This window comes from Chanodichthys erythropterus, chromosome 12 (genome assembly GCF_024489055.1).
Source record: "Chanodichthys erythropterus isolate Z2021 chromosome 12, ASM2448905v1, whole genome shotgun sequence".
NCBI lineage: Eukaryota > Metazoa > Chordata > Actinopteri > Cypriniformes > Xenocyprididae > Chanodichthys > Chanodichthys erythropterus.
In genome coordinates this window covers 10,991,142-11,012,664 of record NC_090232.1, presented here as the reverse complement: position 1 = coordinate 11,012,664, position 21,523 = coordinate 10,991,142, and the positions used below count along the sequence as shown (strand labels likewise).

The following is a 21,523-nucleotide window of genomic DNA, read 5'->3' as shown; positions in this document are numbered from 1 at the left end:
ATGCCCTTATTTAGATAGCAAAGTAATTTTGTGTGTGTGTGCAGGCCCGGATTAAGAACACATTGGGCCCTGAGGCTATAGCAACACCAAGGGCCCCCTTTCATATGATTGCCAAGCCACAGTGTCTTGTACCACAAGAATTTTTTTTTTTTATTGTTATTATTTTTATATTTTTACAAATTTCATTTTATCAAATCATTTTATATAAGCACAAGCACACTAAATATTCCATGCTATTTTACATATTTTAAAATATATTTAACATATAAAATATTTAACATATTTTGAAATTGTATTGCATATATTGCTGAAACAATAATTCTTTCCTCTTATTAACACAAAATAAACTATTTTGAAGAATGTGGGTAACCAAACAGTTGATGGTCCCCAGTGATTTCCACATTTTATATATATTTTTTTCCTACTATGGAAATGAATGGGGACCAGCAACTGTTTGGTTACCCACATTCTTCAAAATAGTTTATTTTGTGTTCAACAGAAGAAAGAAACTCATTCAGGTTTAAAACAACTTGAAAGTGAGTATGATGACAGGATTTTAATTTTTGGGGTGAACTATCCCTTTAAGGACAAGGGTCCGCATGCTAACTATTAGGATGCTGTCACTTTAAGACGTGCACGCGTCCCATTTTCTCAACTCTCTTCAGACATAACCAACTTTGTTTATGTAAACCTTTTGTGTATTTGACAGTATTATAGCGCAATCAGACGTGAAACATGAAGTCCAGTAGTCAGGTGCTGTTTGACAGGCTTAAGTGTGTGTGCACGCTTCGGGTGTATGGGGTCAGAAAAAGCGCATCTCAGAACAGCACACGAATGACATGTTTAACTGGCAGGGCTTTAAAGCACATGCAAATAAAGAACTTTTGTGATTGCGAATAAGTGCAGTGTCCCGTGAGTAACTCTACCGCTGTGTTAACATGTGATGTGAATGTGTCGAGGTCGAGTTGTACGGATGCGGCACCAGAACTGCAACTGATAGAATGTGCTTCAAGGGCAGATAGTGGAGACAAGTCACTCGACATTGGTGTTCGTCAAAAAACAGTAGGAAAGTTAATTCGGGATTTTTACACGGGTGATGATGATGAGAGAAAAACACTGACATTGTGAATTCAAACGGCAATAAAATCAATCGACTCGTAAACTGTAAATGTTGAAAACACCTTACGTTTTCATGAGAAACAATTACTATCCGAATAGGGCTTAACTCGTTATAAGAATAATAACTTGCTGCAGCTGCTATCTCACCTTCTTCAGCGTGTAAAGCACACAGATCGGCGACGGTGTCGGTGGGTGAAGATAATTGTGAGCTGCCGCTGCGCGCGGGGTCTTCCACTGGCTCGGATGTTTTATGTGAACCGAAGAAGTTAGTTTTGGTATTTTTGCTGTAAGATTTGCATCCCTTTTTCTCCCTTTCAAGCTTATTTTTCCTTTTTTGCGCACCACTTTTTTAATCATTTGAACACCAGCGAGGCTGAAAAAGCAATAAAGGCCAATTTTCTAGTCTACATGCGATAGCATAACGCAAAGAGGCGTTTCCCGATGTCATGGCACGAATTGTAAAGTGATTTTGATTGGACGATGATTTATCAGTCAGGCACATTTTCCAATCATTTTTTCTTGTTATTTTATTAGACACAAATCAACCACCTATGACTTGTCAATCTCATTTCCTACAGCCAATCAGGGGCCCCCTCTACCCGCGGGCCCTGGGGCTTCAGCCCCACCTAGCCCTTATGTTAATCCGGCCCTGTGTGTGTGTATATATATGTGTGACAAAAGGCAGGAACAGAGCATGTCTGAGCGCAGAGGGACTAAAGGGCATTTGAAGGTAAGGGTTCCAGTTAAGTTGTAACCCAAGACAGATTATATTCATGATGTAAGCACTAGACCTTCCCAGAAAAGACAAGGTTTTATAAATAGCACAGGTGCATGCTCAGCATGGATTACACAACTGCCTGTATATTTCATATTATATTAATGCTCTTGTTCAGTGCTGACACACGTGAAAGGGAACAACACTCCGTCCAGGCTAATTTTACTGGGCTGTTTAAGATCAGGGTCAGTCATAAGTGATTTGTTTTGCCAAGAATGCACCATATAACTCAACAAAAGCTAAAACATCTTTATCAAAGCAGAAGAAGATACAAGATCTTTTATTTGTTCAAATCATTGGAGAGTACAGCATGTATTTGTAGCATTGTTTGCTGAGTCTGTTCACCCCCACAGCTGCTAACACACACACACACACACACACACACAGACAGGAAGTGAACCTTCCTGCTTACACAAGCTTAATATCATATTCCACCTACAAAATAGTTCAAGATGACCTCTTGGTGGTCTATTTCATTTTGTTGTTATGCTCTAGAACTGATAAAATCTGAATGATCTGATAGACTTAATGCAACAAAAGCAGTGTCAGTGTCAGTTCTTCAGTGTTGCCTTCAGGGAAAGGCAAATTGCAAAATTATCCTTTCTGATTTAATTTTCGTTGAATTAAACTTTAAATGAATTAGAAATGGATTCACCACAAAGACAATGATCTTATGTGTCTGTAATGTGATTAGGTCATCATGACTATTGCACAGTTTCCTCTGGGAAGCAAACCAATTTCATGCATTGCGCAAAGACATGATGCATATAAATTGTCAATAAAATTTGTTAATAATGACAGAATGACTTTGTATAAACCAGCAAAAGCCTTTTTTTGTCACTTTTGCTGGCAGTCATTTAGAAATCTTTTTCTGGCATGGCAAATCATTGGACAAATTATTTTTGTTGGTTTTTCTTTTGATGATTTACATATGTTAGTGGGTTTAAAAAAAATAAAAAATACAGTTATATATTATTAATCAATATGAATGCAGCCATATTGAGAATATTTCACCGACAAAATGATTTTTTTTTTTTTAATTTTGTGTGTTGTCCATTATTAACATATTAACCTTTTTAGACTGTAAAAAAAGATGGAGGACGCGACGCCGCTTCCTTCCATTGTATTGAACTGAAGCCAAAATGGGCTGATGAATGGGCGCTGACCACGTTACGCAATACGTCAAAAAAAACGTTTGGAGCCTGGGCATGCGCAGAAGGAATCGTCAGTTGAGCCGGAGGCGGAGTCGCGATATCAAACTTCCGCCCAGACGACTGCGTCATCATTCATGTATTTTAAATAGACTATAAAAATTATACACAATTTAAAAGTCTACTTATAAAATAATAGGCTATTCTGTTTTTTAGCAATAATATTTTTGAAACAGCAAATTCAGTAGATAAAATCAATATAATATGCCACTAGAAACAACTCTAAATCGTCAGAAACGGTCCTGCCATTTTAAATCAAGTTCAACTAACGTTAGCCTACAGGAGATCGATTGCTTTAATTAGAGTAGCTATCATTAGTTTTGTCCTGCTAATTATTATTTTATACCCATAAAAATAATAAGTAACTGCCAGATAACGATCACCTGCTTTTTCCCGACATGGTTAACATTAGGTGTGTTATCTTAACTAATAACATTAATTAGCTTATAACGCCCACATTTGATGTTACAGAAAAAAAGTTCAGTGATCCGTCAGATCCTGCAGGTCGGTTAGTACAGTTTACTGCTGAACAACTCATTTTGTTGGTGTTAAATAACAAAGAAATCGAAAATTAACAGTTAGTTAATACATCTTCAATCTCCCCTCGAAGCTCCGACAGTCCTCAGACAAGCTGTCAATCAAGTTCGAATGATGACGACACGCCCCGTTTTTATAGCATCAAATTGCTAGCTAAAATCTAAATCATCACAAAAACTAACAATTGAATATATATCAGTGTGATAACAACTACCTTAAATGACCAAAACCATCTTTCAGAAAGTTTTATTTGAAGCAGAATTTATTTTTTAAGTTTTCACTGAAGTCTCATTCGACTGCATTGAGAGGGCGGGGTTTATGACCTGTACTGCATTTAGCCTCCAGGGGGCGATCAAAGAGCCCGTGGCTTCACTTTTCAGAACGTATGAGACACACCCGGTTTATACAGTTAAGTAAAAAAAATAAAATGTATTTTGACCTGGATGGATAGTCACTCAACTTAATTATAAATATTTAAATAAATACAGACCAAAGGGAGGAGAGGAGAAGGGTAATTGAGTGTATGGAGGGGGTCATTTCAATCAGATATAGATCTATCAATGAGCTGAAGGTCAGATCTGACCCATCAGAGCAGCTCCATGACCAGTATAAGCGAGGCTGTGAGTTTTTTGTCTACTGAAATTTCAGCGAAAGATATGTTTGCCGTGTTTTATCATCCAAAAACAAATAATAGTACAACCCACTGAAGAGATGTATGTCTATCCTTCACAGCCTTCTTTTCATTCCCATTAAAAATCAAAGATGGCGCTGCTGTGAATAAGGTCTATGAGTGAAGTAATGTTATTTCTGCAGTAGCATGCACAGTATACATGCTACTCAGAAATAATAGCATGGGAGTGTGTGAGAGAAAAAAAGAGATGCACCTGGATCTTATTCAGCCTTAAAAACTCCGTCATAAATCAACAATTGCATCTCTCCCACATAGAAAGGGTTCCCTATGGACATGTTGTGGTGGCGCAGACAGGCATTATGGGTGGCTTTACTTTTTTTCCACATCGTTCTACTTCTATTTGTATTTTTAACGAAAAACTTCCCAAAAACTTCCCAAATTCATGGAACCACTATTCCCTCTGATTATAGTTTTGTGCCAAAAGTCTTAGACACGTTAGTACCCCCCCCCCCACACACACACACACACACACACATAAACCCTGTAGTGTGTCAGTAAGAAAATATCAGTTTACATTTTTGTAATATTCCAGTGAAATTTTTGTATACACAAGGAGTCTGACAACAGCTGGTGCTCCACATCATGGAGTTCTGATCTCACCATCATCAAGTCCATCTGGACACAAAAATCTCATTGAATTATTACAATTAATGGCAAATGTTTGGAAATGTAAACTGATATTTACTGACACACTACAACTAACTCTATAAATGAGTTCCAAATGACACTTCCCAGATAACAACTTTGTGCCGGCCCACATCTGCCATGCGTGTTCTGATGATCTGGGCCATAGCAGTGCCACATGCCATGCCAAGAGCAAAGAAATAAAGCAGAAATGGACCTTATCTGAGCCACAAAATCTTTATAAATTATTTATAGCATCATCTTAGCATTAACAAGCAGAAAAAAGAGACAAACAGAAACACAAGAGCTACAGCCACAGCTTTAGATGAAATTAACTGAAGATAAACGAAGACATTTAATCTGTCCAGATCTCAGCAGAGGAGGGTTAAACAACTCCACAAACAGTATTACAGCTTCACATATTACTAACCAGACTGACTTTATTTCTGTCATTCATCTTCATCATTCATTTGAAGTCACCATAATGGTGATTGGTGTGTCCATTAGTTGGGCTCTTATAATATGTTTGTCTTCTCTGGCTGCTGTGAGTGTGTGTTTTGATGGTTTGAGCCTGAATCACTGATGTTATTTGAACATAACAATTGTGTTTTGCCATTGATACTATAATACCTGTTTTACTGCAACATGAGACCACACTATATTTCAATAATCAGAAGATTGAAGATCGAAATTGTGAGCAAAAAAATAATAAACCACAATTACAAACACAGGTATGAGAAATTGGCGTATGAATCTCAACAGTGGTGACAACAAAATATTCAGACAATCAGCCTTAGCTATGTCTTGAATGGATGGTTCAGTTTTAAACAGCGGAGTATGAACAGAACCCATAGTTTTTTATTAAACAAAATAAATAAACACACATATATGTAGCTAACATAGCCTATACATGTGTGCATTATCACCTCTGTAATGACACCAAAGTGTACTGTACCTTATTTGTGAATAGTACCAGTACTGAGGGAGGAGAAGGATACAAAAACTTATTTTGGCCTCTAAAATCCAAGGTCAGGCACATAGCATACAATGGGAGGAAATGCAACACTATTGTTATTTTCTCTAGCAGTGGTGATCCAACTAAAATCAGGACACAGAGTTCACAAAGAACAAAGAAAAGATCTGTTATCTCAGTTATTGCTCTCTTACTTGCAAAGGGATTCACAAATTCCATCCTGCACATATTATGTATGCGTTATTTTGAATACTACTTTCATATTTCATTTGCCAACACAGTGCAGCTTTATACTGGCATTGATCGGCAACGTGAAGTGTTTTATTAATGCAAGATTCATGATTGAAGCATTATTTCTGGCATTGATTGCCACTCAAAAAAGCATTTCAATTATGCTTATGAAATCAGCTGTGACAGATTTTGGTGGTGATGGCTGTGATGTTGTCCATTATAAATGAATCACACTTTGCATTTCTTAAAAGCTGTTCTTTTCAGTTTTATTATGTAATTACCATGCAAATACTCTTTTCTCTCACACAAACACATATTCTGAAGCAAGTATTTTTACTTACTGTGAGACACATGTTGACATCACACGTCTGAAGATATCAGATAGCTCTGCTTAATACACACTGATCCTCTTGGGTGCAAAAGCACATTTTTAATTCATCAAGACCCACATTAGTTAATCACCATCAAAGATTAGTCAGTGATATGGGGACAGAGCAGGAATTGCTTCCAATTCCTAGGTGTACCAACACCTAAAATTCAGGATTGCATTCGGTATCTCATCCCTGCAGGAGCTTGATGGGAGCTGTCTTCAGTCTCATTTGGATTCTCTCTCTTGCTCTTTTCTGTCTGCACTTTAACTTAATCAGCTGGAGTGTGTGCCAAATACATATCAATTTAAATGTTTTGCTCAAAGTCTCACAATCATCCTGTGAAAATGTCTTCTTGTGAAAATACTTAATTTGCATATATATTCAGCAGAGGATTGGTGACCATTTTCTACACTTTAAAAAATGCTGGGTTAAAAACAACCCAAGTTGGGTTGAAAATGGACAAACCCAGCAATTGGGTTCTTTTTAACCCAGAGATTGGGTAAATGTTTGCTGGGTAGTTTTTTTTTTTTTTAACTCAACTATTGTTTAAAAATTACTGTATGCTTGCTTAAAATAAACTCAAAGTGTGTTGGAATTCAAAATGTATTAATATGTTTAATAAATTAACATTTATTAATAAGTTTAATGAATAACAATTAAACAAAATGTATTAAATTATTATTAAATGTTGACCTTTTGATTATTGTTGCCTCTAGTAATTATGCGTCTGATTTTTAATTTCCAACCTATTTTGGGTCCATTTTAAGCAAGCATACAGTAATTTTTGAACAATAATTGGGTTAAATAAAACTCTCCAGTACGTTGGGCAAACATTTAACCCAACAGCTGGGTTATAACATCCCAATCGCTGGGTTTGTCCATTTTCAACAAAACTTGGGTTGTTTTTAACCCATTTAGTGTAGGTTTTTATATATTTATAATATAAAGTAATATTTTATTTATTCTTGACAAAATATAAATAATTAGAAAGGTCAAAGTCTTAAGATTAAATTTTTATCCTCTGTTTTGTTACAAATATCTTATAATTTCTTTTCTTTAGACTCACAATCATTTGCTGTGCAAATGTCTTTATGTGGAAAGACTTATTTTGCACATTGTAATCATATCCAAATGTGAATTACAAAAGCTGTCTTTAAATGATATATATTTTATAAAGCTATAAAAAAAAAATTAAGTAAACATAAGATCTTAAAATGACTTTTCATTAAAACATTACCTTAGAAGATGTACAGAATAAAAAAACAGCACAATTTTAGAGTCTCATCTTTATTTTGGTTAGTCTTTTCCAGTTTAGTTTCAAACATGAGAGCTTGTGGGACTCGTGAAATTTGACATTTCTGATGTTTGACACTGATTGCGCACACCTACGAAACATCCCAATGGACAGGGTATTGCATTACTTCTGATAGAATCTAGAATAATCTTAATGGCTTTGGCATTATTAACATTCATGACGAGTTTCTGCAGAACATGAGCATGTGCAAGAACAGAATATTTAAGGTCACCACTTAATAAATAGTGAAATTTAAAACATTCGACCACGCCGTGTGACGTCTTCATTTAAGGAGAAGAACGAAAAGGCAAGGAAGAAAACAAAAAGTCGTAAAAAAAAAGAATCAAAGCTACAGTAGCGGGTCCCTCCACACGTGAATGACACCATAAAACCAAAGGCAACATCTACATTCAGTGAAAACGAATCATCAAAGAGAAGTACAATCTTCCCTCTACATTGTAGTGAATTAGGGAAAAAATGTTCATTACCCACCTATAATACACCTAAAAAATGCAAAGATAGAACATCAATACCCCCGAAAGGCAATGTTAAGAGGCCAGTGTATTTCCATTAAGTATCTATACATATATGTAGGCACGTTTGACAAATGAAGCTGAATCACACACATGGCGTGGCTTGAAACAACCTACATATGCAACTACTGTGCTAATATAGGGAAATCACACGAGGCAGCAATACAATACAGGAAGGACAAAACTGTGCTGGCTACATTGGAAATGTAATTTACAGTAAAACAACATGCCCCTTTTGATCGTGGACAGTTCTCAATCGGTAGTAGAATAAATTTTTTATGCTATGGCTAATCCTCCAGGCGTTAACTTTCTAACCCTAGACTGTAAGCAGAAAGCTTGAAGTAAAGAGTACAGACAATGTTAGGTCCCACATGTCTAAGATGGTATGTTGTTTTAGACTAGCGTTTTTAAATATTCTTTTATTTGCTTTTTTTTGTTTTGTTTTGTTAATTAATCTCTCCTAAACTAAAATGAGGCCTCTTTCTGACATGAGACACTTGTACATTCAAAAAAACATCCCCTCGGTTAAACAACTGTGGAAGACCGATGAGAAACTTTTCTCTGGTGCCTTTGTATCTCAAGTCAGAAGAGGAGCCTTAGTTTGCCTTTAAATAGGGAGAGAGAGGAGGTACTCTGTTCAGAGGTCATGATCTGTGGACACCGAGTTTAATATCGAATCGTCCCTGGTAGCGATCCTTTTCGTTGTAATAAATGTTTTCCCCGTACACTTTGCACTCCACGCGGATATCCGTGTTCAAGGTGATGTTGACGAACTGGATGGCCACCAGGGGCTGCAGGTACTGAGGGTGCAGGAGTTTCCCGTAGTAGGGGTAATACTGAAGGGGGAAGCCTTCTCCGATACCGTAGTACTTCACCTCGCCGAGCTTACCTGCATCCTCTTCTTTCTGCAGGCAAGAGAATATATGCTGTCGGTTAGCAACATGTTTTACTGTTTTACAGAGGCGTTGAGTGGCGAAAGGATCGCTCACCTTGTTTGTGCAGTGGATAGGAATCACATGGGACTGGACTTTGTACTGTGCCTCCTCTGGAATGCTGTCATTTGTCTTTGGTGTCTAAAAGAAAAAAAGACATTTTTAAATAAAACTTTTATACCAGGAGGATCTTACATGCAACATGCTTCTCATGCTACATGCTCCATGTAAATACACTCTAAAAAATGCTGGGTTAAAAACAACCCAAGTTGGGTTGAAAATGGACAAATTTTGGGTTGTCAGCGATTGGGTTGTTTTAACCCAGCTGTTGGGTTAAATGTTTGCCCAACCTGCTGGATAGTTTTACTTAACTCAACTATTGTTTAAAAGTTACAGTATTGCTTACTTAAAATGAACCCAAAATATCTTGAAAATTATCATTTATTAATATGTTTAATAAATGAACATTTTAATTTCATTTTAGATTAATTTTAAGTCAGCCATATAGTCGTTTTCAAACAATAGTTGGGTTAAATAAAACTACCCAGCAGGTTGGGCAAACATTTAACCCAACAGTTGGGTTAAAACAACCCAATCGCTGGGTTTGTCCATTTTCAACCCAACTTGGGTGGTTTTTAACCCAGCATTTTTTAGAGTGTACAGTTGTGTTAAAAATGAATCATACCCCTGGTAAATATGGCCAAAGAAGGCTGTGAAAATAAATCTGCATCATTAATCATTTTGATCTTTTATTTTAAAAATCTACAAAAATCCAACCTTTCACTGGAGAATAATAATTTTAAATGGGGGGGAAAATCTCATTATGAAATAAATGTTTTTCTCTAATACACATTGCTCACAATTAATCATACCCTTTTATTCAATACTTTTTGCAACCTCCTTTTGCCAAGAGAACAGCTCTGAGTCTTCACCTATAATGCCTGATGAGTTTGGAGAACACCTGATAAGAGATCAGAGATCATTCCTTCATACAGAATCCAGCTCCATGTTGGTGCTTCTTCTCTTCAGTTCACTCCACTCATTTTCTTTAGGGTTCAGGTCAGGGGACTGGGATGGCCATGGCAGAAGCTTGGTTTTGTGCTCAGTGACACATTTTTGTGTTAATTTTGATGTTTGTTTTGGATCATTGTCCTGATGGAAGATCCAACCACAGTCCATTATATGACTTCTAACAGGGACAGTCAGGTTTTGATTTTTTTATCTGTTGGTATTTGATAGAATCCATTATGCCATGTATCTTAACAAGATGTCCAGGATCTCCGGCAGAAAAATAGGTTCACAACATTAAAGATACAGCAGTATATTTCATTGTACACATTGGGGTACTTTTTACCCCTGTTAGTACCAAACCAATCTTGAGAGTTTGCTGACCATAGAACCCATCCTGTTTGAAGTTCCAGTCATGTCAGTTACTTTTCAAATGTTATGGTCGGATGAAACTAAAAAAAAAGGTTTTTTTGGCAGCAAACCCACCAGATGGGTTTGGTGCACACATGGATAAAAAGTGCCCCATGTCCACGGTTAAATATACTGCTGGATCTTTAATGTTGTGGGCCTATTTTTGTGCTGGAAGTCCTGGACATCTTGTTCAGATACATGGCATCATGGATTCTACCAAATACCAACAGATAAAAAATCAAAACCTGACTGCTTCTGTTAGAAATCCAATAATGGGCTGTGGTTGGATCTTCCATCAGGACAATGATCCAAAACAAACATCAAAACCAGCACAAAAATGTGTCACTGAGCACAAAACCAAGCTTCTGCCATGGCCATCCCAGTCCCCTGACCTGAACCCTAAAGAAATGAGTGGAGTGAACTGAAGAGAAGAAGCACCAACATGGAGCTGGAATCTGAAGGATCTGGTGAGATTCTGTATGAAGGAATGATCTCTGATCTCTTGTCAGGTGTTCTCAAACTCATCAGGCATTATAGGTGAAGACTAAGAGCTGTTATCTTGGCAAAAGGAGGTTGCAAAAAGTATTGAATAAAAGGGTATGATTAATTGTGAGCAGTGTGTATTAGAGAAAAACATTTCTCTCATAATGGGATTTTCCCCCCATTTAAAATTATTATTCTCCAATGAAAGGTTGGATTTTTGTAGATTTTTTAAATATAAAAAATCAAAAGTATTAACAATGCAGATTTATCTTTCATCAGATTTGTATAGTAAATAATTTATAAATATCAATATCAATACGTTTCTAAATATGCAAACTGTTTCAAAATAAATGTTTAAAGGTGCAATGTGTAAAATTTGGGAGGATCTATTTACAGAAATGCAATGTAATATACATAACTACGTTTTCAGCGGTGTATAAATACTTTACATAATGAACTGTTATGTCTTAGAATGAGCCCTTTAAGTTTACATACACCGCAGGTCCCCCCTCCATGTCAAGTCATCATTTTGCACCAGCATGTTTCTACAGCAGCCCTAAACGGACAAACACTCTACAGAGCGCGTTTAGTTACTATGTTGTTCTTCTTCTAAATCATTTGCATTTTTAGAGGCAGCCTGCATCGTCACTACATTGAACGATGACGGCCACAGTAGCTTTTCTATTTTGTTTCAAAAGGGAGGGGTGAGCTGCCATTGGTTGCAGTTTGCAACCTCACCTCTAGATGACGTTAAAATTTACACAATGCACCTTTAAACCCTTGATCTGAGTTTGCAATGTTTCAATGTTCTTGTATTCTTGTTCAAGAAATTTCAGTGGCTGTAGCATTTCTATAAAGAAGTGGCCAAATATTAATGATGAAGTAAACCTTTGAATGAAATGTCCTTTGGCATATTTGTTCTGCTGTAAAGTGTAACAAAACCAGGCCATTGGCGCCCTCTGCAGGCATTTGTTATAATACATAATGTACATAAGATGATTATATTGTTTATATTATGTATATTAAGTATTTTAACAGTGTTGTTCTATAAAACCATATGATTACTTGCTTTTGATATTTTATTTGAACCAAATATTACTGCCTCATTGTTATTGTTATTGTATTGTTATGTTATTATATATGTATTTTAAGTCATCTTTAAAAGCTTTGCCTAGGTCTGAATGTTTGATTAATCATCAAAATAATCAACTGATTACTCGAGAAGCTATATATATATATACAAAATAATTTGGGGCTTGATTATTATATATATGTACAGTAGGTTAGTTAGGCACGTTAGTATTTTCACCAAAAAAAAAAAAAATGTTTTAAGCCAGTTATTTATATCTTTAGCTGTAGTGTGTCAGTAGGAAATAGTTTACATTTCCAAACTTTCCTTTTGACATTAATTGTAATAATCGGGTGAGATTTTTGTATGCACAAGGAGTCTGACAACATCTGATATGATCTGATCTCACCATCATCAAGTCCATCTGGGATTACATGAGGAAACAGAAAAAACTGAGACAGACTAAATCCAGAAGAACGATGGCAACGTCTCCAAGACGCCTGAAGAAACCTACCTGCAAAGCTATCTGAAAAAATATGTGCAAGTGTACCTATAAAGCTATTTTAAGCACAAAAGGTTGGTCACGCCAAATATTGATATAATTTAGTTGATAGAAGGTAACTGATAATTGAAATCTATTTAGGACATTATTTTTGAAAGCATCCTCAAACTTTGAAACAAAAAGTGCCTAAAACTTTTCACAGTACTGTAGTTTTGCAGGTGGTGAGATCAGATCTCTGTGTGGAGCACCGGCTGTTGTCAGACTCCTTGTGCATTCAAAAATATCACTGGATTATTTCAATTAATGTCAAAAGGAATGTTTTGAAATGTAAACTGACATATCCTACTGACACACTACAGCAAAAGATATAAATAACTGGCTTAAAACTTTGAAAATATTGCATGAATGTAACAAACCTTCGGTCTGAAGTTCACAATCCTGTTGAGCTTGACAATCAAGCAGGGCTTCCCCTCTGAGAATCCAAAATCACGATCCTCAATGCCAGAGCAGGGTCCTAGCCAAGTCTTTGAAAACTGGCATGCCTTCCTGACACCCATGTCACTCTCTAAACCACCTCTTTCCTTGTAGGTCTGGGGTTGATCTGTGAAAACAGAAATAAAAAATGATGTAGACATGTGCTGTATAATTCTTATATAAGGCTACTTGTAATTTTTTGGGACATGTAAAAGATTTTCTGTTAACTGATAATGTAAGCTAAAGCTGTACAGCAGTGTGTGGTATAATTCATAATATATTTTGCTTTTTGTAGGTTAATGAAAACACTGATCCTGCTGAGAGAACATCCATATTCATTTTGGACTCAAGTAACAAAAGAAAAATGTGTAATCTGGTACCTCCACAGTCCTCAAACTTCATTTGGTCCCGCTGGCTTTCGAGGTCATAGGGTGCTAGGAAATCTTTCATGACTTTGGTGTATTTCAGAAACGTCTCCACGTCATCAGGAGAGAAGATCAGCTCAGCCTTGTCTGAACGTGGGAAGTGACTGAGCCCTGTGCACCGATAAATTAACATATAAATACATTATATACATTTTTGCGGAGACACATATGTTGGACAGTAAATCCTTTGAATCTTTTCTCATTTGACTCATTTGAATCTTTATCTAGCCTTTTTGAACCTATAACTCAGTCAATCCTAAATTCTTTGGAACATCAGCTTTCATTGTGGGTAATTAAAGTACTTTTGAATTTACTTAACAACCGTTACAAAAGTTTGTTACATAGAATGAATATGGGTAGAATGAATGACATTCAGATGTACTACATCCGCCACGTTGTTACTGTCACATGACCTACCAGCATCAGTTACGTCGCTTCACTGCCATTCATAAAACCTCTCCCGTGGCCTCATGGGATAGTAAAGTATCCATCGAATGCGCACTTCAGAATCTCGACAGAAGTAGTAGGTAAACATTTCACCCTACTATTTTGAGAATACTACACACTAAAAAATGCTGGGTTAAAAACCCAAGTTGGGTTGAAAATGGACAAACCCAGCGGTTGGGTTAAATGTTTGCCCAACCTGCTGGGTAGTTTTATTTAAACCAACTATTGTTTAAAAATTGCTATATGGCTAGCTTAAAATGAACCCAAAATAGTTGGGAACCAGATGCAATTAGAGACAACAATAATAGATAAAAGGTGAATGTTTATTAATAAGCTTTAATATTTTATTAATATAAATTTAATAAACAAATAGTTTATTAATATAAATTTATTAATAAGCAATTTAATAAATGTTTATTGTTTAATAATTATTCATTGAACATTAATAAATGTTCATTTCCAACATACTTTGGGTTAATTTTAATTAAGCAATACAGTCATTTTTAAACAATAGTTGGTTTAAATAAAACTACCCAGCAGGTTGGGCAAACATTTAACCCAACCGCTGGGTTAAAACAACCCAATTGCTGGGTTTGTCCATTTTCAACCAAGCTTGGGTTGTTTATAACCCAGCATTTTTTAGAGTGTATGTATTCGGACAAACTATTCTTTTGGCATACTGTTTTTCGCATACTATATAGTAGATAAATATTTGACTTTGGACAAAGTGTTTGTTTGGCAAACACCTTTACATCAATTGGGCAAGTGTGAAAAAAATAATCGGAAAGGAATGTTTCCAAATACCATATCTAATGTCATATTTAAGGATAAAATAAAATTATTACAACATGAAATTATGCACAAAATATTAGCAATAGTTACAGACTAGTGATATTCTGATGCACCTGGCAAATGGACAAAGCCTATCTATTTGATAACTGAAGTGGTTTTGCATTTTGCAATCAAAATACATCTTTTGTAACAATCACATGCAAAAAGAAAGCATTTTCTGAAAACAGTTTGCAATGCTTGAATGCTCCTAGTCTAGCAATGGCTCAGAGTTGTAAATAAATCATAAAGGAACATTCTGTGATTGTTAGAGTGAGAAAGAAAATAAATGCAGAAATCTTTGCAAACCAAATTTCGGATCATTTAGATCATTCCCATGATCCTTAATAAGTCTTGCAGAGGAGAGGCATCAGTTTCTCTTTAAAGTGTGTTTTGTAGTGTTTTGAAAGGTGTCTGTTTGTCATTCTGTTCCCCTTAACATGCCTTCTGTTCTATCAAGAAAACATGTGAAATATTTCACCAATGACGTAAAACTAACAGATTATCAATTCCCAAGTGCCCAGTGCTCACTTAGCCCTTGATCTGTTCCCTGAACCCTCCAAATGTTTATCAGATTGATCCAAGCCTTCAAGCCTCACTTTAAACAGCGAGAGGAACAGCAACTGTGACAGCAAAAGGAACAGCATGTCCCAAACCTAATCAACTAAGGGGACCACAATTATTCATCCAGGCTAATGTGTTTCATCCAGGCTAATTTCTAGACTCCATGAAAACAAAAATAGTTTTTAAAAATTCTCTACCAGGAAAATTAACCGACATCTTGTATAGATGTGCGCACACATATTTTTGTTCAATACATTTTTCTCTTGCATGAAAATTTCAACTAATACTACTGCCATCGACTAGTAACAGCAAGTAGCATATTATAGTTTTTCTGGGCTGTAACTTAAAAATGGACTACAATAAATCTGTTAAAAATCACTTAAAGGGATAGTTCACCCAAAAAAGAAATTCTGTCATTTACTCACCCCCAAGTTGTTCCAAACCTGTATGAATTTCTTTCTTCTGCTGAACACACAAGAAGATATTTTGAAGAATGTCGGTAATCAAACAGTGGATGGGCCCCATTGAGTTGACTGACATTTCATAGATATATCTTTATATACATTTATAAAGATATATAAAGATATATCTTCAAAATATCTTCTTTTGTGTTCAGCAGAAGAAAGAAATTCATACAGGCTTGGAAGAACTTGAGGGTGAGTTAATGATGACAGGATTTTCATTTTTGGGTGAGCTAGTATGCCTTTAAAACTCCCTGATGGAATAGGAAAGTACTGTACATTTGTTCCCTCAATTTATAAATCATGCGCGCGAAAAAAGTGAATCGTACGCATTATTTACTAAAGATTTGCTAAATCATGCAGACGTTTTACTATTTAATTTCCTCAATTTACTAAATCGTGTGGACGATTTACTATTTCGTTCCCTCAATTTACTAAATCGTGAGGATGTTTTACTATTTCGTTCCCTCAATTTATTAAATCATGTGGATGATGTACTATTTCGTTCCCTCGATTTGCTAAATTGTGCGCATGATTTATAAATCGATGGAACAAATTAGTAAATCGCGCGCATGATTTATAAATTCAGGGAACAAATTAGTAAATAGTGTGCATGATTTATAAATTGAGGGAACAAATTAGTAAATCGCGCGCATGATTTATAAATTGAGGGAACAAATTAGTAAATCGCGCGCATGATTTATAAATCGATGGAACAAATTAGTAAATCGCACGCATGATTTATAAATTCAGGGAACAAATTAGTAAATAGTGCGCATGATTTATAAATTGAGGGAACAAATTAGTAAATCGCGCGCATGATTTATAAATTGAGGGAACAAATTAGTAAATCGTGCACATGATTTATAAATTGAGGGAACAAATTAGTAAATAGTGCACATGATTTATAAATCGAGGGAACAAATTAATAAATCGCGCACATGATTTATAAATTGAGGGAACAAATTAGTAAATCGCGCGCATGATTAATAAATTCAGGGAACAAATTAGTAAATCGTGCACATGATTTATAAATTGAGGGAACAAATTAATAAATCGTGCACATGATTTATAAATTGAGGGAACAAATTAGTAAATAGTGCACATGATTTATAAATTGAGGGAACAAATTAGTAAATCGTGCACATGATTTATAAATTGAGGGAACAAATTAGTAAATAGTGCGCATGATTTATAAATTCAGGGAACAAATTAGTAAATCGCGCGCATGATTTATAAATTGAGGGAACAAATTAGTAAATAGTGCACATGATTTATAAATCGAGGGAACAAATTAATAAATCGCGCGCATGATTAATAAATTCAGGGAACAAATTAGTAAATCATGCACATGATTTATAAATCGAGGGAACAAATTAGTAAATCGCGCGCATAATTTATAAATTGAGGGAACAAATTAGTAAATCACGTGCATGATTTATAAATTCAGGGAACAAATTAGTAAATCATGCACATGATTTATAAATTTAGGGAACAAATTAGTAAATCGCGCGCATGATTTATAAATTGAGGGAACAAATTAGTAAATCATGTGCATGATTTATAAATTGAAGGAACAAATTAGTAAATCGTGCACATGATTTATAAATTGAGGGAACAAATTAGTAAATAGTGCACATGATTTATAAATTGAGGGAACAAATTAGTAAATCGCGCATGATTTATAAATTGAAGGAACAAATTAGTAAATCGTGCACATGATTTATAAATTGAGGGAACAAATTAGTAAATAGTGCACATGATTAATAAATTGAGGGAACAAATTAGTAAATAGTGCACATGATTTATAAATTGAGGGAACAAATTAGTAAATAGTGCACATGATTTATAAATTGAGGGGAACAAATTAGTAAATAGTGCACATGATTTATAAATTGAGGGAACAAATTAGTAAATAGTGCACATGATTTATAAATTGAGGGAACAAATTAGTAAATCGCGCATGATTTATAAATTGAAGGAACAAATTAGTAAATCGTGCACATGATTTATAAATTTAGGGAACAAATTAGTAAATCGCGCATGATTTATAAATTGAGGGAACAAATTAGTAAATCGCGCATGATTTATAAATTGAAGGAACAAATTAGTAAATCGTGCGCATGATTTATAAATTTAGGGAACAAATTAGTAAATCGCGCATGATTTATAAATTGAGGGAACAAATTAGTAAATCGCGCATGATTTATAAATTGATGGAACAAATTAGTAAATAGTGCACATGATTTATAAATTGAGGGAACAAATTAGTAAATAGTGCACATGATTTATAAATTGAGGGGAACAAATTAGTAAATAGTGCACATGATTTATAAATTGAGGGAACAAATTAGTAAATCGCGCGCATGATTTATAAATTGAGGGAACAAATTAGTAAATAGTGCACATGATTTATAAATTGAGGGAACAAATTAGTAAATCGCGCGCATGATTTATAAATTGAGGGAACAAATTAGTAAATAGTGCACATGATTTATAAATTCAGGGAACAAATTAGTAAATCGTGCGCATGATTTATAAATTCAGGGAACAAATTAGTAAATAGTGCACATGATTTATAAATTCAGGGAACAAATTAGTAAATAGTGCACATGATTTATAAATTCAGGGAACAAATTAGTAAATCGTGCGCATGATTTAGCCTACTATTTTTTTCCTGGATGCCATGTGTGGGGCTCTGTAAGAAATAGTTTGACATATGAAATAAAAAAAAAGTCTTCTAATAAATTGAAAAAAATTGCCTTTTTTTTAAAATAATGAGCCATACTTTTTAGCTAAATTATATTCTCTTTGTTTTTAATTTTAGACTTTTTATTTAAAATGGCCTCATGCAGTTCCATCATGAACCCCTAGGGCTTCACAAACCATTGGATAATACTTCAACCTCAACTTACACTCACAACAAAATCTACCAAAAATATAAAGGGTGGGACAGCCACCATAATAAAGCTCTTACCTGGAGGGGCTACTCTGTCCTGCCAGGTGGGTTTGTAATCGCTCAGGGTGAGGAGGAGAATCTGGATGGTGCCGATAAAGATCCCGGCCAGACAGCCATAAAAGATGAGATAGAAGAGGAAGATTTTTGCTGTGGGGAGAGAGATGAGATCATATTTCAGCATGCGAATTAGAGACATTTTGACATTTTTTTTTGTTGTTGTTGTTTTTTTTTGTTATGGACATGCTTTTGCTTTCAATTGCTTTTAATCGATGGTTGAAACCTGCAATACAATAAAGCATTTTTTTTTTTCTCAGAGAAAAGTCCAGTCCAAAAATGTTTACTGGAGGAACTCAAGTCTTTATTACTAGAACGTATTTATACATATACAACCTATATTTACTAAATTCATACATTAAAGAATAAGTATTATTGAAAATTACTACTTGGAACAAACTGATCCCAGGAAGCTCACTGATGCTACATCAAACAGGCGAAACTGCTGACACACACCAGCAATACAAATGTCCTCAGTCTGTCCCCAGAAAATATAGAGGTGCCAGCATGACAGGATATGATGAGTAATCTCAATGTCTCAAACATCAACAAATGTGTAAGGGCATCACAGTGCAGTAAAACCAGTAGGGTCATATCTTAAGTTCTTTCCAGACCAGTCAAACCAGTCTATCCACTTTTATCCCAAAAGAATTCAGCTTTGAATAAATCATTACAATGCTAAACTCAATTTCAATTGCTCATGCGCAGTTAGGCAAGGCCACAAGGTCTGTGTGGTTTCCAGTGGTGCATAAAGCAATGTCAGAGGGTCACTGGGACTAAAGCTCAGTGAATGTTAACGTATGATGTAACGGCCATCAGAAATCCTAGGAGATGCACTGACATCTAGAAGGTGATTATGCATTGCTTTGCTGAAGCACGACTCAGTTTGGGCATCCATCCTTAGGAACTTCTTACACTTAATAGCTCTAGCATGGATTTTTGTGTCCACACACAACTGGCTAGACACATTCAAGGTATTTTGAGATGAAATTATATCAACTGGAAGGCAGATTCAATAACTTACCAAGACAACGGAGTTAACTTTAGACATTAGGTAAGCCACATTTGTAAAACTGAAGGCACGGAGTCTATCAATTAGAAACTGTTGCTGCCTCAAATACATGACGTCAATATTCAGAGATGAATCAGTCAGACCCCAAATACTAGGCCTTTCACCTTGAGTCACCTTGAACAATGATGCATTTTTAACCCTTTGTATGTGTATCACATTAATAATGACAAGTATACTAATTAAATGAGATGCTGATTGATTTCATGTCAAGTACAGCAAAGAAAATCAGCTTTTTCATACAAATACATGCCTTTAGCCTTCTCGTTTTTTTGTTTAATTATTTATTTTTGAGGAGGAAAATCATTTTTATTAAATTTCCTGGTAGTACTGAGCATCAAAAATCGAACTGATCAATAATCTGATTCTGTCCTTTGTTGACCTTTTGCTCCTCCATCAGCATCGAATTCACGCACAGCGTTCATTACACATTCATATATCTTTCTGTTTAGGTAGAAAAACGAAAAACGCGTCAAGCCTGCCTAAAGAACGCGGGGTCTCAACGAAACAGGTGGGATACAGAAAAACACCAACAAATGAACCTGCATGTTCAAGAATGCTTTGAACTGTCAAAATACACCAGTTAACGCGGCAAATCGTGCGTTGGGTCCGTATGTCAATATATGAAAGTCCGCGAGACGTTTGCTGCAAAGTCAAATCATACAGGTTGCATCGTGACCAGACTGGCAGTCTATCTGTACCTGCTGCTATAGAAACGGCGATGACAGGCATCACAGCGCTGTCCAACGTGCTGAAATCCAGCGGTACTGTCGATATTGTATATCTATATAGTTTATACTTACACCAACTACCACCGGTGCGCCCCAGAAATTCCTTCTTCTCTGAATTCCATACAAACTTCTTCCATCCTCCTTCATCTTTATTTTGAGCAGGCATTGTGAACTGTAAGGATTTGTTTGTCCAATTGAGAAGCGAATTCCCTCGTGTTTCCTTTCTTGCCTCCTTTGCAACACTACACCCCTTTCCCGGAGCACTATGCCCACCGTGACATGGAGCCGTACCCGGCTCTCTCCAAGGTGCCCCGCGTAATATATCCAGCGGAGCGCCCAGGTCCCGCCCACAGTCGCCCAGAACAAATCACAAAACAGAACCTTTAATGACGTAACACGGTCGTGCTGCTCAAGAAATCGGGGAGGGAATCACTTTACAATAGGGTTGCGTAAAGATACGTAAAAGCCGCTGTAAGAACAGGACAGGTTGAAAGGAGTGATGTAAAAACGCATGACGCAAGAGCCGCGTTCAACGCGCAGAAGTGGGATCTGGGATGCCCAGCGGCACCGTTTTTTGAGGATGCTCAGGCTGTTATTTTTAGACAGTGCATGCAGATGGATGAACATATGCCTGTGTGCCTTTACACCGAAAATCATTGTCATTACAAAATCTATTAAACCTGTCATAATCGTTCCTGTCACTTCTTTGCTAATATTTCAAAATAGTGCAAAACGTGCAAATAAACT

General features: G+C 35.8%; 1 protein-coding gene across 1 annotated transcript; it reads right to left on the bottom strand.

Annotated features, from left to right (window-relative positions):
- Positions 1-7,813: 7,813 nt before the first annotated feature.
- atp1b1b (ATPase Na+/K+ transporting subunit beta 1b) lies at positions 7,814-21,055 on the bottom strand. The gene is made up of 6 exons (XM_067404543.1): positions 20,849-21,055; positions 18,941-19,069; positions 13,619-13,774; positions 13,181-13,365; positions 9,349-9,432; positions 7,814-9,264 (listed from the first exon to the last, which is right to left on the bottom strand). The coding sequence occupies exons 1-6, from the start codon at positions 20,940-20,942 to the stop codon at positions 9,004-9,006; spliced, it is 909 nt and encodes a 302-aa protein (XP_067260644.1). The 5' UTR covers positions 20,943-21,055; the 3' UTR covers positions 7,814-9,003.
- Positions 21,056-21,523: the final 468 nt, after the last annotated feature.